Source organism: Macaca fascicularis, chromosome 1 (assembly GCF_037993035.2).
Source record: "Macaca fascicularis isolate 582-1 chromosome 1, T2T-MFA8v1.1".
NCBI lineage: Eukaryota > Metazoa > Chordata > Mammalia > Primates > Cercopithecidae > Macaca > Macaca fascicularis.
In genome coordinates, this window is record NC_088375.1 from 57,900,720 (window position 1) to 57,919,294 (window position 18,575).

The following is an 18,575-nucleotide window of genomic DNA, read 5'->3' on the forward strand; positions in this document are numbered from 1 at the left end:
CTGTCACCCAGGCTAGAATGGCCCGATCACAGTTCATTGCAGCCTCAAACTCCTGGGCTCAAGCAGTCCCCCTGCCTCAGACTCCTGAGAAGCTGCATGACACCACATCCAGCTAATTTTTTTTTTAATTTTTAAATTTTTTGTCAAAATGGTATCTCACTATATCAGACTGGTCTCCAGCTCCTGGCCTCAAGCAATCCTCCTGCCTCAGCTTCCCAAAGTGCTGGGATTACGGGTGTGAGCCACTCACTGTGTCTGGCCATGTATTTGATGCTTTTAAAATCATGAATACTTATTCTTTTTTTTTTTTTTTTTTTTTTTTTGAGACGGAGTCTCGCTCTGTCACCCAGGCTGGAGTACAGTGGCCGGATCTCAGCTCACTGCAAGCTCTGTCTCCCAGGTTTATGCCATTCTCCTGCCTCAGCCTCCCGAGTAGCTGGGACTACAGGCGCCCGCCACCTCGCCTGGCTAGTTTTTTTGTATTTTGTAGTAGAGACGGGGTTTCACCGTGTTAGCCAGGATGGTCTCGATCTCCTGACCTCGTGATCCGCCCGTCTCGGCCTCCCAAAGTGCTGGGATTACAGGCTTGAGCCACCGCGCCCAGCCTACTTATTCTTTCAAACAACAAATATATTATAGTCATGTCTTGGTTTCCAATTTCTCAAGATAAGAATTGAGGCCCAGGGAAGCAGAGGTTCTCCAGATGTTTCCTTTCATTCACATCTAATCCTACCCCTCCACAGGGGGTATGAAGCCAACTCATTGCAAAGATGTCACCCAGGGCCACATCACCCAGGGATACTGAGGTTTGGTGAGAGCACAACGTGACAGTAGAGACCTCACCTGTGTCTTTCTGGCACCAGACAGTCCTATCATAACTTTGTCTTGGTGCCTGAGTACTAAGTTCAAGCAAACGTTTTATAAAGTTTCCTGCCCAGTCAACTGCTGGCATTGAGATCTGAGTAATACACATTATACCAAATAAACTGGTTATTTTGTAGAGATTATTGAATGCTCTCATTCAACATTTTCATTTTGAAAAGATTTTTTAAATTATTTGCTATTATTGTTATTACTATTATTATTTTTGAGACAAAGAGTCTCGCTCTGTCCTCTAGGCTGGAGTGCAGGGGTGTGATCTCGGCTCACTGCAACCTCTGCCTCCCAGGTTTAAGCAATTCTCATGCCCCAGCCTACCAAGTAGCTGGAATTACAGGTGTGAGCCACCAGCACCCGGCTAATTTTTGTATTTTTAGTAGAGACAGGGTTTCACCATGTGCCCAAGCTGGTCTCAAACTCCTAATTACAGGTGTGAGCCACCACGCCTGGTCTGAGAAGATTTTTTTAAAAGAGTGTTCTGCTGCTCTTTAGTTTCATGTAAACTTATTTTCCCCATGGCACCCTCCTCACTATCGTCCATGTCCCTTTTCTCCGTGAGCTGGTATCCCTTGCTACCCTCTTAAGACCTAGGGGATAGAAAACAACGGGCTCTAGCCTGCCTTCTGCAGGGAACAAAACCTAGAAACAGGAAGCTGCTCCTGGCAATCCCATCTGCACTGTGTCCATGGAGTATCATGAATAGTTTACACGAAGAGGATTTCTTTAAAATGCTGAATTATGAAGGAGTATTGATTGTGTGAGTAGAAATATCTAGAAGACTACATCTTTTGTCTTCTAGACTAATGCTCTAACATGGAGAAGTGTTTCCAGTCAACAGTTTATTCTGAAGATAGCACCTTGCCCACTAAATGCACACTTATATTCTCAAATTTACCTTTTTAAAAATTCTCTTTGAAATAATCTCTCCAAAAGTCAGTAAGAAACATGTCAAGCACTACCAAAGCTGAGAAAGTTGAGCTGAATCAGGTTCTTAGCCTCACTCACACAAAATAATATTTTAATTGGCTAAGCTAATATTTGATCCAAGTTCATAAAAGTTTGAAATCAAATAATTAAATGCAAATACAGTCTTCATCCCAAAGACGATAAGAATGCCTTTAAGCTAATATTTTTAACAAGAACTGTTCCACAGCGCTCTCTTGTAAATTTTATCATACCTGAGGCAGTTTTCCTCATTCGATTAGCTGGAAAGCTGAATTTATCCCGAGGCAAACCAGGCATCTAGTATGGGCTAAATTCAACAACTGGAGCTTAAATTTGGCTTAATATATCCCCACTTGGATCTGCCTGTTTAATTCTCTTTCATATGATAACGTTGGTTTATTCATAGTCTTGACTTGCCACCTGAACAAACTGAACCTCATATCTTATTCTAAGAGAATAAAACTTTGCAAAAACCACCAAAGTTTCTGAATGGAAATCAAATACAAAGTTATGGCTCAAAAACTGTTTCAGGACGTGAGTACAAAAAAAAAAAAAAAATGTAGCAAAGAGTTTTTCTCTGAGGGAGGGCTGCTCTTTATAAATGTGGATATTTCCTACACTTTGGGAACAGATGGTCTTTATAGCAGGATAAGGACTAAGACCCCAAGACCAGCCAAGGCAGCTGCAGTTGTGTCTCAGGCTTGGAATGCTGCGTGCTACCTATTTTATCAAACACTGTATGTATTTGTCTTTATTGTTAAATCTACTTTAAATACAACTTTATTTGAGGTTTAGGGGCAAACTAGGAAATTGCCTCATCCTATATCCCTTTAAATTCTGTTTCCTGGCTCAGAATATCCCATCAATTTCCAGCCAGAGTCCTCATTTTTCTTTGATTTTCCGTGTATTTTAATGTAGTTTTCACTATCATCTGATATGCAGAAGTTGATATAATATACAGTCTGTTTCATAAACTCCTTTGGTATAGCATTCTGTTTTCATTTTTATCCCTAAGAATTCTAGAAAGCAAATTGCAAATGTGTATACAGAGGGAAAATGAAGGTGCTCCACACCGTGATGTGGTCCCTAACACAGCACACAGCCCCAAAATACAGGTTTCCTGAAAATGCTCAGACTACCACTTCACAACATCAAGCATATCAAATGTTTTCCTTCTACTCATTGAACTCAATTACTTCAATTTTGAATCAAATTACACCTTTTCTAGAGATACATTATAGGAAGAGAGTTTTGTTATATTTGAAATTGGTTAGGAATTTAACACAGTGAAGAACTTTAAAATTGCTTAAGAGTCTAATAGCTGGGGGTATTGACACATAGAAAGTGCTCAATATATTTTTATTGAATTAATTTGCTTATGCTTTGTATTCATGGGCACTGAATACAAATTAGCCAGTTCAATAATAAATGCATTGGTTGTCTTTTATGTGTGTGGTGCTATACCTGTGAGGTGTGGGAAATAAGAAACGTAAGTCAGAATCTCTGCCCTCTGAGAGAATGAAATCTAGCAGGAGAGGCAAGGCATAAACCAGTGACCAGAGAATCCAGAAAAGCTTGCCCAGGAAGATGCGATTGCAAATATGTGGAAGATGTTCCATGTACAAACAATGGGGAAGACCGGCGTGTGAAATAAGTGAGAAAAAGGATTCTCTTATTCGACAAATGTGAACTGAGCTCCTCCTTTGTCCAGAGGTTATGCTAAGCCTGGGAAAGGTTATAATTAACAAGAGAGACATATCCCTGTCCTCACAATTGACAGTGAAATAACCATGTAATACCAAGTGCCCTGCATGATGGGCAAGTAGAATGTGCTGTAGAATCACAGCAGAGAGGACTTCAGGGAGGCTTCCTGGACGTAATAATGTCTGTGCTGAGGCCCAGGAGATTAGTCAAAATTATCCAAATAAAGATTAGGGGAAGAAAGTTCCAGGCACTGGCCCAGGCACATTCAAAAAACTGAAAGAAGTTGGTGGCTGGGGTGAAATAAAATGGGATAAACAGGCCAAATAAATGTCTTTAATCTTTAACCCAGGGTAGTGGGGGGCCATTGAATGATTTTAAGTAGAGGGTACTGGAGGACATAATTGGATTCACATTTAAAGTTATCACTCATGCTGTTGTGAGGAAAATGCATTTGGAGGAGGGGACAACATTGGAGGAATCAGTTATAAGTAACAGAGGCGAGTTACGGTTGCAGCAATGGAGAATAAAGGAGAGATGCAAGAAGCAATTAGAAAGCAGAGGCAGCAACTTGGTGATGAATGGACTGGAAACGAAAAGGAGAGGGAGGAGTCATGAATGAATCTGGGTCTCGGGCTTGAAATCCCAGGTAGATATTGGGTAACGGGGTGGATTCTCAGTCCAATCACTGGTATAAGAAAAGCAGAAGGAGCAGGTTTAGAAAACCAGACAGATTGAGCTACATTTTAGACACTGTGAGTTTGAGATGCCCCCTAGCTATCAGGTGAGAGATCTAATAAACAGTCATATGGATAGAACCAAATGAAGTTATATTCTGCAATCTTCCACATGGGTCACTGAGTGAGCTGGTGAAAGCATTGAACACACTGAAATAAAATGTTCGACACATGGAAAAGTCCAAAGGATTTGAGAAAAACAAGCAGGCTTGGCATTACAAGCCAAATGACCCTGCCAAAAAGTCCTCTTTGAATCCATTTCCCGAGAAAGCACAATCTATAATGGAGTTTGTGCGTTTCACTTGCTGTTATAAAACAATTCTACACAAAATAAAAATAAAGTCGGCCATGAATTTTATATGGAAGAATAGCAACATGTCAAAGCCCAAAAAAGAAAGAGAGAGAGAGAGAGAGAGAGAGAGAGAGAGAAAGAAAGAAAGAAAGAAAGAAAGAAAGAAAGAAAGAGAGAGAGAGAGAGAGAGAGAGAGAGAGAGAGAGAGAAAGAAAGAAAGAAAGAAAGAAAGAAAGAAAGAAAGAAAGAAAGAAAGAAAGCAAGCAAGCAAGCAAGCAAGCAAGCAAGCAAGCATACACGGCTTTCATTCTAGTGGGGGTGATGGGCAATTTTGGGGTTTTTTTGGTTTTTTTTTTTCCTTTTGGAGACAAGATCTTACTCTGTTTCCCCAGCTGGAGTGCAGTGGCACTATCTTGCTTCACTGCAGCCCCAACTTCCTGGGGTCAAGTGATTCTCCCACCTCAGCGTCCCAAGTAGCTGAACTGTAGACGCAGACCACCACACTCACTAATTTTTGTAGAGACAGGGTTTTGCCATGTTGGCCAGGCTGGCCTTGAACTCCTGGGTTCAAGAGGTCCTCCAACCTTGGCCTGCCAAAGTGCTGGGATTACAAGCGTGAGCCACTGCACTCAGCTTGGCAGTTTTTAAAATTAGACAAATGGGCCGGGCCCCGTGGCTCACGCCTGTAATCCCAGCACTTTGGGAGGCTGAGGCGGGCAGATCACCGGGTCAGGAGATCGAGACCATCCTGGCTAACGTGGTGAAACCCCCGTCTCTGCTAAAAATACAAAAAATTAGCCAGGCATGGTGGCGGGCACCTGTAGTCCCAGCTACTCGGGAGGCCGAGGCAGGAGAATGGCGTGAACCCAGGAGGCGGAGCTGGCAGTGAGCCAAGATCGCACTACTGCACTCCAGCCTGGGGTGACAGAATGAGATTCTATCTCAAAAAAAATAAAAAATAAAAATAAATAAAATAAATAAAATAAAATTAGACAAATGTATGTATAATGTAAGGTCAGTCATGAACAAGCAAAAATAAGAATACATCATTTAGGGATAGAAGAAAATGGTGATATTGTTTGGATCTTTGTCCCTGCCCAAATCTCATGTTGAACTGTAATCCCCGATGCTGGAGGTGGGGCCTGGTAAGATGTATTTGGACCATGGGGTCATGACCCAAAACACCAGGTTCCTCAGGGCCTGGTGTTGTCTCAGTAATGGTGAGTTCTTGCCAGATCTGGTAAATTTAGAAACGTGTATCACCTCCCTACATTCTCTCTCTCTCTGGCTCCTGCTTTCACCGTGTGATATGCCTGCCCTGTGATCACCCTCCGCCATGGTTTTAATCTTCTTGAGACCTCCCCAGAAGCTGAGCAGATGCCAACACCATGCTTCCTGTAAAACCTGCAGGTTCAGAACCAATTAAACCTCCTTTCTTTATAAATTACCCAGTCTTAGGTATTTATAGCAGTGCAAGAACAGCCTAGAGGAAATACAGAATTCTGGATTATGATCACCTCTGGGGCATCAGGAATTCGTTCTTGGGAGGAACACACAGATAGCCTGAAGAGTGCTGACCATGTTCTGGTTTTCCTGATGAGTAGTGGATTCATAGGTATTCACTATACTATGTTTAAAAACTGAAATATACATTACATTTAAAAAATTAATTATAGTAAAATATGCAAAATGTAAAATTTACCATCTTAACCACTTTTCCATCGATTTTAATAGACTTTTTTTTTTTTTTTTTTTTTTGAGACAGTTTCGCTCTGTTGCCCAGGCTTGAGTATAATCTGTATGGCACATATACAGTGGCATGATCTCAGCTCACTGCAACCTCCGTCTCCTGTGTTCAAGTGATTCTCCTGCCTCAGCCTCCTGAGTAGCTGGGATTACAGGTGCATGCCACCATGCCTGGCTAATTTTTGTATTTTTAGAAGAGATGGAGTTTCCACATGTTGGCCAGGCTGGTCTTAAACACCTGACCTCAAGTGATTCACCCACTTCAGCCTCTCAAAGTGCTAGGATTACAGGCGTGAGCCACTGCACCTGGCAAACTTTATTTTTTTATAGCAATTTTTTTTTTTTTTTAAAGACAGAGTCTCATTCTTGTCACCCAGGGTGGAGTGCAATGGCACAATCTCAGCTCACTGCAACCTCTGCCTCCTGGATTCAAGTGATTCTCCTGCCTCAGCCTCCCGAGTAGCCGGGATTACAGGTGTACACCACCACGTGGGACCTTTTTTCTAAACCATGTATACAAAAAGAGGCAAAAATGGAGAAATTCTTATTTCTTAGCCTTGGCACCTGTACAATACAATTGGAAGGGGTTGGGGTGGGGCTTGTCCAGAGAAGTCCCCACAAAGGTGCCCCATGACACTAGACCGTGCTCAGTCTCCATCGTGAGACTATTATTTATAATATTGATTTGTAGCACTTAAGATGTTAAATTTCCTTCAAAATCTCAAACATTAAGTTGTGTTACATGCCAATATAAATGTCAAATGTATATTATTTCATTCAAATTATCTGAAAACCATTCATTCGCATATCATGAGATCCTTTAGAAATGGAACTATTTGACTAACCAGCACGTCCCATTCTCCAACTCCAGCAAGTGACAGAAACTTGCAGGCATTGACACAATAAGGGGAAAAAATCTCCAGGACTTTAAAGTAATGAGCTCTGCAGGGTCCAGATTCCTGTTCTGCCAGAGAGAAGTCTTGTGGTAGAGGATACAAAGACTTTAGAGTGAGACAGGCCTGATCATAAATTCAAGATCTTCTTACTAGCATTAAAATCCTAGATGAGTTTCTCAACCCCTGTAGGTCTCTGGTTTTTCATCGGGAAAATAGTATTAATAATAACTTCCCCATAAGATTCTTAAGAGGCTTAAATATGTTAAAGACACTTGTCACATTAATTGGTGTTTGGTAAATGTTATTTCCTCCCTCATTCTTACTAACTTTGAGATCTTGGGAAAGCCATTGAATCCCTCTGATTCTTAATTTCATTAATACCTATAACACCTTCTAGGATAGAATCCTTTATAATTTAACTTCTCCTGAATCCCACTCCTAGGCCAGTTGTTTTCTACACATTCTTACTAACTCCTGGGATTTCACCCATCACCCAACAGTTGTACATTGATAAGTCCCAAATCTATACCCCAGCTCAAGCCTTTCTCTTGAGGTCTGGACCTTGATGTCTGGCCATTTCCTGGACATCTTCACCCAATATTCCATGTGCCCCTTAAATTCAACATGGCCATACCAAGACTCCTTAAATATTGCTTCTCAAATTTGCTGCTCCTCTTGCCTTGGTGGTGGCCACCACCTTCCTCCCTTAACAGACACCTGGAAGCCATCCAGGACCCTCACTCGTTCTCTCTGTCTCTCCTACTTTATATTAACCCAAGGCCAACAAAGCCTGTTACATCAACCATCTTGATGCCTTTCAAGTCCCTCCCCACCTCCTTGGCCGCCATATTTCTCTTCTGTGTTCCTGCAGCAGCCTCCTGGCTGGTCTCCCTCCATGAGCCTGCTCTCCCCTCACCCTCCTGCACACACTAGTCCCTTCTACACACTTCTGGCAGAATGCTTTCTTTAAATCACAAAGCTGATCGTTTCCCTGTTTCCTAAAACTATTCGGCGTTTCTGCCTTGCATTCCACAACAAAATCCAGACCATCTGACATGCAATGGTCTTCACAGTCTTAAACCTTACGGCCCATCTTCATCTGGCCCACCTATTCCTTCGCCACAAAGGCTGAGCTGTTTAACAGTGTACCAAAGACCTCTGTTCTTTCCTTCTCTAGGAAAGAGAGATATAGGCCACTGTCTGCTAGGATATGCGTTCTCTTTCATGTGTTGCTCAGCTCATTCTAACTCATCTTTCAAAACTCCTCAGGTGTCACCTCCCCCAGGGACCCCTCTTTTCTCTTGAACCCTATGTTAGCTGCCCATCCTGTGAGGGCACTGCTTATCTGTATCACGTTAATTGAGCTACTGTATACAGAGACTGTGCCTTTATTTCCATATCTCCAGCACCCAGACCAGAGCTGTAAGACTGACTGACAGACTGAATGAATGAATGTGTATACATTGTGTATACACAAAGGTATGAAATAATAAATAAAGCATGTTAAGAATGTTTTGCAAACTACAAAGCACCAATCAGTTGTAAGGGCTTGTTATTTCTGTGTACATACATAGTATATACACTTTATATCCACTTTTTTTTTTTTTTTAAGAGACAGGGTCTCACTCTGTTGCCCAGGCTGGAGTGCAGTGGCACAATTATAGCCTACTGCAACCTTGAGCTCCTGGGCTCAAGTGATGCTCCTACTTCAGCCTCTCAAGTAACTGAGACTACAGGCAAACACCACCATGTCCAGCCAACTTTTTATTTCTAATTTTTGGGGAGACAGGAGTCTTGCTGTGGTGCCTAGGCTGGTCTCGAACTCCTGGGCTGAAGTGATCCTCCATTTTTGTAGATAGCTCCTGCCAAGGGCTGCATTTTCTTATTAATTTGCCCATGAAAGCATAAAATTGTATGTTCTAGTTGGTAAAAATAACTCTTGGGTTAGTGTGTGTGTGTGTGTGTGTGTGTACACACCTATATTATTCTAAGGGACTCATGGGAATGAATTTAAAACCTTGAGTTTTGGATTTTGCTGGAAACTGGAGATAGAATCTAAGTTTAGGTGTCAGCATCAAAATTATCCTGCCCTCCCCTCCCCAATCCCTAAACAGCCCTGATTTCTTTTTAAACGTGAACTTTGTTCTTATGAAAAGAACTAACATGTTCTCCAACTTCCAGAAGTTCTTACAAAATTAGTTATACAGATTATCCAAATTTGGCCCTTTAAAAAATAATTTTGAACATTAGCTCTTTACAGAAAATCTATTTTCCTTCTCCTTTTCTAGAGGAAGGGCCCTTCTGAGGGCAAATCGTGCGGCAGTTTATAGATTGTCATCTCTCTAAAGACATCAAAGAAAATAAGTATTTTCTATGTGCAAAATGGTACCTCTTTTTCCACCTTTATGTCTTTTAAAAGATTAGATAAGCCAGCTCGCAACTATAATTAATCCAAGATATTCCCAGTTACTGGGACCAGGAGTAGCTGAGGCCGGAGGATCACTCGAGCCCAGGAGTTCAAGGCTACAGTGAGTTATGATGTCACCACTGCATTCCTGTCTGGGTGGCAGAATGAGACTCTGTCCCTATTTATTTAAAAAAAAAAATCAGACAATAATATTAGTAATTTAAAAAATTAAAATCTTTACAAAGACAAAAAAGACTAAGGAATTTTTTTCCCACTTGTGAAAAATTAACGAATATAATTACATTACCAGCAAAAGCCAACACATTCCATGTGAGCCTCACAGCCCCCAGCCCCCTGGCTCAGCAGAGGACCCATTTCTGAAAAAGTGTGTTGAATGACAAGGTTTATAGGCTGCACCATTATGGCAGCTACCAGGGAGGCAGAGATGAGTATCTTCCTCTTCAGAGAGCGTGAATGTTGTGTATGACTGAAAAGTCAGCCCTGTAATATATTCAAGAAGACCTAAGGGTTTACTTTCCAATAAGGATGGAAAAAAATCTGAGCACCCCACTGTGAGCTTATCGTAATGCGCTTCATATAAAAAGTTGGTAATTAGTCCCTGAGTGAATAAAGTAGAATAGATGATAAGAGATTGATACTAAGAGGAGAAGCACAAAATGCTCTTGCCAGTCATCAAAATTTAAAGGCTATAGAGAATGGGTTGGGGATGCCTCTGTCTGTTTACATACTATTTCCAACTCAGAATTTGTAATGACTGGTGTTTGTAAAAACTGGTGTTTTTAAATTGTATGAAAATGAAGCTTGTATAAATTTCAAAGGAACACACGGAGTGCCAAATGCAGGAGCCTTTGCAATCCAGCCTAAAATGCCACAGAAAAACTGGTGGGGATTTTGATCTCATATCAATCTCTTTTCCTCCAGCTTGGGGGTTTTTTGCTAAAATCCAGATGCGGGACAATGCTATTTAATATGAGAATCAAACAGCACATTTCGAAAACACATATTTCTGGGAACTCCAGAACATGTAATCATTTGTCTAGATTTTGTTTTCTTCATATAATTTAATATCAATTCACTTGTATATTTCTGTTGTTAGAGACTCCTGCTATAGATGAGTTCAGATTCCCAAGCTGCAGCTACCATTCATTACTTAATATGGAATAGGGCTTGATTTTTATTGGAGGGACGTTACAGAGAAAATGGAAATCAGGACGATTTCAGCGTTTACATCTGGGCCATAGCTTTGCATTAAACATGCTTCCCCTTTCCATCCCCAAGTCCTGAGAATTTAAATTTCTATTTTAATGGGATTCATGTTTTAATTTTTATGAAAAGGCATGCATTTTCATCAAAACTAATTCCATGAGTACTGAGGAAACACACTGAAGTTTCTAAACTCTTCCTAAAAAGTAAATACAAGTGAACCACATAAACGAGTGAAAATTCCAGGTCTTTGGGAGGTGGTATCATTTGTATTTTGGCACTTAATATTTTCCGTTGCTTTTAGGTCCTTGTGAACTGTCTGTGAACTACCTCGATTATAGTGGAAAATCCAGGGTCTACCTGTCTGTCAGGTCCAGTCCACAGCATCCCAGGGACTGACTCCAATCCGAATGAGATCATAGGCAGGTTTTACTTACCACAAAACTGACCAGTGAAAATCCTCATTTGCAAAACACGTAAATTAGAACTTGATTATTCAGATTACAAAAGGATTCATCAGAGGACTTTCTGAATAGAAAACACGATTACATGTAAAGTATGGTATTTTATTTCAGGGAGAGATCCATTACATATACGCCAAATTTTTGAAAATCAGTTTCTAGTTAGAAAAAGAAAGGAAATTGGCTTGTGAAATAATTTAACAGGTCAAATTCACAATTGTGTCAATCTTGGACAAATACAACAAGAATGTGAAGCAAAGAGTTACTGGTGGATTCCCTGAGGATGGCTGGACTAAAGCATATCCCTTATCCCCAGGAGCTTACAGTCTGCATAGGGAAATGGATGATTAAATAGACAGAAGCCAGCACCGAGGCAGGCAGCAGAGCAATGATCCTGGAACAGCATGGTCAGTAAATGAGAGGAATTCAATCAGAACTTCTTCAGGATCACTGCCATGTGTATAGATGTAAAAACAAAATGATGTTCAGCAAGTAAGAATCTTTGGGACAATTAGCAGCATACATTTTATTACTTCATGATAACATTCATCAAAATAGCTTGATGGGATAATTAATTCAGGCATGTGGATTCAATTCTGATAAGCTTTAGCAAAAAATAGTATATTTAGCCCAAGTATGAGAAACCTATATATTTTCCTGCCAGAAGGAAAATTGCATGTATTTCCAAACTTTTGAGGGAAAAGGGTGTCAGTATGAACCACTATTCGTAGAAATTAACCATCGAGGCTGGACGCAGTAGCTCACGCCTGTAATCCCAGCACTTTGGGAGGCCAAGGTGGGTGGATCACTGGAAGTCAGAAGTTCGAGACCACCCTAGTCAACATGGTGAAACTGGTCTCTACTAAAAATACAAAACTCAACTGTGCGTGGCGGCGCATGTCTGTAATCCCAGCTACTCGGGAGGCTGAGGCAGGAGAATTGCTTGAACCCGGGAGGTGGAGGTTACAGTGAGCCGAGATGCACCACTGTACTACAGCCTAGGCAACAGAGCAAGACTTTGTCTCGACAAAAAAAAAAAAAAAGAAAAGAAAGAAAAAAAGAAGGAAATTAACCATCAAATGCTGAGCTGAAGACTCTAAATTTTTAATAGTAAGTGGATAAACCAAAACTTATGATCTAGTCTTTGTTTTATGTCTGTTGGTAGTTTTCTTTCCTTTTTTTTTTTTCCTTAACAGAGCAGCATAGTTTATCACAGAATGTTAAACCTACTTCTCAAAAAAATACTTTTATCAAAAAAGGAAAGTTTCAAGCAACTTTCGAAAAAAAGGCTATTCTTCATTTTCTTACATTTTATATTAATTCTATGCAAATTTCTACATCCTCTCTATTAATCTCTGTGACTATTAATAGCTTTGCTTGCTGGTGAGAGTATTTTTCACTGTAGCGTAAAGTAATACTCCATTTCAAATTGTTTTAATAGTCATGTTTTAATCACTATAATGCAACACAAATGTAGATTTTTCTATCATGTACCAAGGTACAACATATTGAAGGTATTTCTGATTGTTTATATTATGTAATTTTGAACCAAGTATGACTGGATACATAGTCATATTTATAAATATTTTTAAGTAACTTAAAATCATTTTAAAAATATATTAAATAAGACAGGTGGAAAATGCTTTACTAACTGTAAAGTGTCGCATGTGTAAAATGTCCAGAGCACACCAATGTGGTTGCCAATTTAAAAGCCACCAGAAGACACAAAGCTCCTTATTTGTAGTATTTATCTGTCTGTAAAACTCATTAATGAATAATCAAATATGTTTGAGTCTCCCATCTCGCTTTGAAAGAGATGTGGTACCAACTCTCGACATAGCTATTGCAGTACTAATTCCTCACTGTTTTTAATTTGGGTCAGAGACTTGGGGATTGAAAGGGAAAGCATGTTTAATGCAAAGCTATGGCCCAAATGTAAACACTGAAATCGTCCTGAACACACTTCAACAGCAAATGTATGACAGCCTAGTGTAAAGCCATTTAGAAATAACAAGATGGACATGTACACATATGTAGGTTAAGTTCAACAGCATATAATGCCAAAAACAGTATAGTGGGTATGAGTTACTTTAACCGAGTTTAATACCTTTATCCTTTTAGTCATGGTACTGTGTGGTTTTCTTCTGAATCTCTTTCTCATTTATTTTTATCCAATTAGAAAATAAAGCAGGGCAGGGTGGCTGCATCTGTTTACTTTGTGAGCATGGGTGTATGTAAACACACACATGTATCTGTCTATTTTTTCCAGAGGCTTCTATGTACACATCGTATAAAAGTCATACTGTTAACATAAATCAACCCCAGAAGACAAATTCCAGCATACCATTTTCCCTTGCCTATTGTCTGTGTGTGTGTTTGTATGTCAGTCTGTCTTTTTATTCTGGCTTTCTCTCTTATTCAGTATTTATAAGGACCTTTAGGGCAGATGTCTAAAAACAACTGCATAGTCATCAGGAGTTAGGCGGAATGAAATGCCTTCGCTCATCTCTACATGAGTGACCAGAAGAAAAAAAGAAACACAAAGTATCAGACTTTAGAAACCACATGCAGGTTAAAGGGCACCGACCATCCTGGCTTGTGTTCTGCCTAAAGGACAAGGCTTTCATTTGATAAAGATCATTAGTCACCAAGATATATATTTTAGAGAGTTCCCAGTAGCGAATATTCCGTTGGCAGTCACTGGAGTGTACCAGATGGTTCATTAGCATAGGCTAGACAAGTCAAAGACTTTCAGAATCATTTAGAAAATGTCAAACAGAAACAAGAATCCTGTCACTTTTTATTAGAATTAACTACATCATACCCTGGACACAGATTTCACCTTGGGTCAGAAAAATTAATACAGAATTATATGAATTGTGTAATATACTGGGTTAAGATAGGTCTTTCTCCAGGGACTCATTTGCTGGCAATATATTAAGATCCCTCTACTTTAGGAATCCTCAAACCTTTCCTTTTGTAAGATATGAAAAGAGTTGACCTTGCTCAAAATCCATTGGTGTCTAATTGATTTGAGGTATATGCAGAATTTCAACAAGACATTCTTCTAAAGCTCTTTTGTGATCCTTTTCCCAGGAAGCTCGGTGAGTGGGGTTATTCAGCAGCACGTAAAGTATGCTTTATGTCAAAAGGAAAATATATCCATTAATTGAACACACTGCTTTAGTAAACAGGAATTAAAATGCTATTGAAATGTTGCTTTTTTTTTTTAATGCAGATGTCAAAAACCTTGAAAACTTCCAGCTGGTAGAAGGTGTCCAGGAACAAGTCAATGCCGCCCTGCTGGACTACACAATGTGTAACTACCCGCAGCAGACAGAGAAATTTGGACAGCTACTTCTTCGACTACCCGAAATCCGGGCCATCAGCATGCAGGCTGAAGAATACCTCTACTACAAGCACCTGAACGGGGATGTGCCCTATAATAACCTTCTCATTGAAATGTTGCATGCAAAAAGAGCATAAGTTACAACCCCTAGGAGCTCTGCTTTCAAAACAAAAAGAGACTGGGGGAGTGGGGAGGGGGAAGAACAGGAAGAAAAAAAGTACTCTGAACTGCTCCAAGCAACACTAATTAAAAACTTGCTTTAAAGATATTGAATTTAAAAAGGCATAATAATCAAATACTTAATAGCAAATAAATGATGTATCAGGGTATTTGTATTGCAAACTGTGAATCAAAGGCTTCACATCCCCAGAGGATTCCATAGAAAAGACATTGTAATGGAGTGGATTGAACTCACAGATGGATAGCAACACCGTCAGAATAAAAACGGACAGAACAATTCTTGTATATTTAAACTGATCTCCGCTATGAAGAAATTTAGGAACTAATCTTATTAATTAGGCTGATACAGCGGGGGATTTGAGCTTACAGGATTCCTCCATGGTAAAGCTGAACTGAAACAATTCTCAAGAATGCATCAGCTGTACCTACAATAGCCCCTCCCTCCTGCTTTGAAGGCCCCAGCACCTCTGCCCTGTGGTCACCGAATCTGTACTAAGGACCTATGTTCAGCCACACCCAGTAGTAGCTCCACCAAATCATGAACAGCCTAATTTTGAGTGTCTGTGTCTTAGACCTGCAAACAGCTAATAGGAAATTCTATTAATATGTTAGCTTGCCATTTTAAATATGTTCTGAGGTTTGTTTTGTCACGTGTTCATGATGTTAAGAAAATGCAGGCAGTATCTCTCTTCTATCTTATATAAGTGTTAATTAATATTAAGGGAAATGACTACAAACTTTCAAAGAAAATGCTCCATAGCTAAAGTAACTTAGACCTTATTTCTGCTACTGTTGCTGAAATGTGGCTTTGGCGTTGTTGGGTTTCATAAAAAATTTCTGGCAGGAAGTCTTGTTAGGATACGTCAGTCTTTTTCATCATCCAAGTTTGTAGTTCATTTAAAAATAAAACATTAAACATATTTTGCTAGGATGTCAAATAGTCACAGTTCTAAGTCGTTGGAAACAAAATTGATGCATGTTAATCTATGCAAAGAGAAAGGAAAGGATGAGGTGATGTATTGACTCAAGGTTCATTCTTGCTGCAATTGTACATCCTCAAAACTTGGATGGAAATGGTGATTTTTACATGTGGCCTGGAAAGATATTAAAGTAATTCAAATCTTCTCCAAAGGGGAAAGGAAGAGAGTGATACTGACCTTTCTAAGTCATAGACCAAAGTCTGCTGTAGAACAAATATGGGAGGACAAAGAATCGCAAATTCTTCAAATGACTATTATCAGTATTATTAACATGCGATGCCACAGGTATGAAAGTCTTGCCTTATTTCACAATTTTAAAAGGTAGCTGTGCAGATGTGGATCAACATTTGTTTAAAATAAAGTATTAATACTTTAAAGTCAAATAAGATATAGTGTTTACATTCTTTAGGTCCTGAGGGGCAGGGGGATCTGTGATATAACAAAATAGCAAAAGCAGTTATTTCCTTAATGTTATTTTTCTGATTGGTAATTATTTTTAACAGTACTTAATTATTCTATGTCGTGAGACACTAAAATCAAAAACGGGAATCTCATTTAGACTTTAATTTTTTTGAGATTATCGGCGGCACAATCACTTGTAGAAACTGTAAAAAATGAAAGTATCTCCTAGTCCCTTAATTTTTTCATAAATGTTTCTGGCTTTTGAATAGTGTATTTATATTGTATATCATAGTTTCAACTGTAGACAATTATGATGCTAATTTATTGTTCCTTGGTTTCAACTTTGTATAAGATATAGCCAAGACTGAAGAAACCAAATATATGTGTTTACTGTAGCATGTCTTCAAGTTAGTGGAACTTAGTTCAGGGACATAGAAGAGTCTTAATGAATTTAAATCATTCACTTCATTAAATGTCTGTAAATCTTCATCATTCCTACTGTAGTTTATTTAATATCTATTGTAAATTATGTGACTTGTAGCTTCCTCTTGTTTTCAAGTAAACTTAACAAGGTGAAGTCTTACCTGGTTTTCCTTTCCAAGCATTGTAAGTTGTATACCAAAGATATTAGTTATTACTTCCGTGCGTACAAAGAGGATTATTTTATTACTTTTAGTAATCACCTCTAATACTCATCCACATGAAGGGTACACATTAGATAAGCTGGGCATTGGCTCATGCACAATCTCAGTCACCCGTGTTATCTTCATGGCTCAAAGGACAATGCAAAATCACCGACCAGAGCGCATATCCAAAGCATTACAGAGAACAGCAGCATCATTGCCCTCTCCAGCTGAAAAACAAGTTGGCTAGAAGATACACGGAGAGGAATGGTGTTGTCAACAGTTAATGAAACGGTCCTATCATGCATATGTAATGTGGGTGGAGACAATTATAAGATTTGACTATAACTATTTGGAGGGTCTTTAACATTGCCAAAAAACCAAATATGTTGATTTTTATTTTATTTTATTTTGTATTTTAAGAGGCAAGATCTTGATCTCATATGCTGCCCAGGCTGGCCTCGAACTCCTGGGCTCAAGCATTCCTCCCACTTCAGCCTCCCCAGTAGCTGGACTAGGGATGCACGCCAGCACGCCTGGCTACATTGACTCTTAAAATCTATGTTCTCTTATTTTAAAGATACAGTACTCCCCACTGAAAATCAAACCTAAAAAATGTCACTTATTGGTATGTTGTTAACCTGGTAGATTAAATCATGAGAACGATTAGAAAGATGGGCAACACAGCGGGTTACATCCACACTGCTGATCACACCAACGACAGGAGCTGATAAGCAAGAAAGCATCACAGCCAGCGTCTGTTCACCCAAGGTTGACAAGTGAAGTTTCTCTAGTGTTAATTGTTAGCCAATTTGTAACCTGACATTTACTTAGCAACTGCCTTATCAATTACAGGATTTACCGGTAACAGCAGACTCAAATATAAAAGTTTTTGGCTTAACTTGGTTTATTATAGTTGCTCTATGTTTGTAAACAGACAATCCGTAATGTCTGATTATTTGTATCACAGATCTGCAGCTGCCTTGGACTTGAATCCATGCTTAGAGTGTGAAGTCGGATACTTGTTGATGTTTTCTTACTGTATCAATCAAATACATATTGTCATGTCAGTTCTTGCCAGGAATTTCTCAACAAAATGGAATTTTTTTTCAGTATTTCAATAAATATTGATATGCCCAGCCTGATAATTTTTAAAAGTTTTTATGTTGTCCTCATTCTATTGGGTACTAAAGCTTTTTTTTTGTTTTGCTTTTTTTTTTTTTTTTTTTTTTGAGACGGAGTCTTGCTCTGTCGCCCAGGCTGGAGTGCAGCGTCGCAATCTCGGCTCACTGCAAGCTCCGCCTCCCGGGTTCACACCATTCTCCTGCCTCAGCCTCCTGAGTAGCTGGGACTACAGGCGCTCGCCACTACGCCTGGCTAATTTTTTGTATTCTTTAGTAGAGACGGGGTTTCACTGTGTTAGCCAGGACGGTCTGGATCTCCTGACCTCGTGATCCACCCGCCTCAGCCTCCTAAAGTGCTGGGATTACAGGCGTGAGCCACCGCGCCTGGCCAACTAAAGCTTCTGAGAAAGAGCAAAAGAATCCCATAGGAATAGATACTTTTCCCTCTAGATATCTTCTAGAGTGGTTGACTGTCCTTCCATGGATACCTGAAGCATTAAATTCAATCTGCACATCATCTCTACATGTGAAACAAAGTATTTTATATCATTTACTGTTATAATCAATGAGCAGAAAAATCTTAATAGCCTCTCACTTTTTTGTAGAGCTTATGGTGCCCTGAGAACTTT

The 18,575-nt window shown here is 39.6% G+C and overlaps 1 protein-coding gene across 5 annotated transcripts in view; it reads left to right on the forward strand.

The window, feature by feature from the left end:
- NR5A2 (nuclear receptor subfamily 5 group A member 2) overlaps nt 1–17,970 on the forward strand; it is a 147,961-nt gene extending 129,991 nt beyond the window's left edge. For all 5 annotated transcript variants that reach the window (XM_005540336.5, XM_005540335.5, XM_045394486.3 and 2 more), the window contains one exon: nt 14,527–17,970. In XM_005540336.5, the coding sequence (XP_005540393.1) occupies nt 14,527–14,774 (248 nt within the window). In that variant the 3' untranslated portion in view covers nt 14,775–17,970. The remainder of the gene's footprint in view (nt 1–14,526) is intronic.
- Nucleotides 17,971–18,575: the final 605 nt, after the last annotated feature.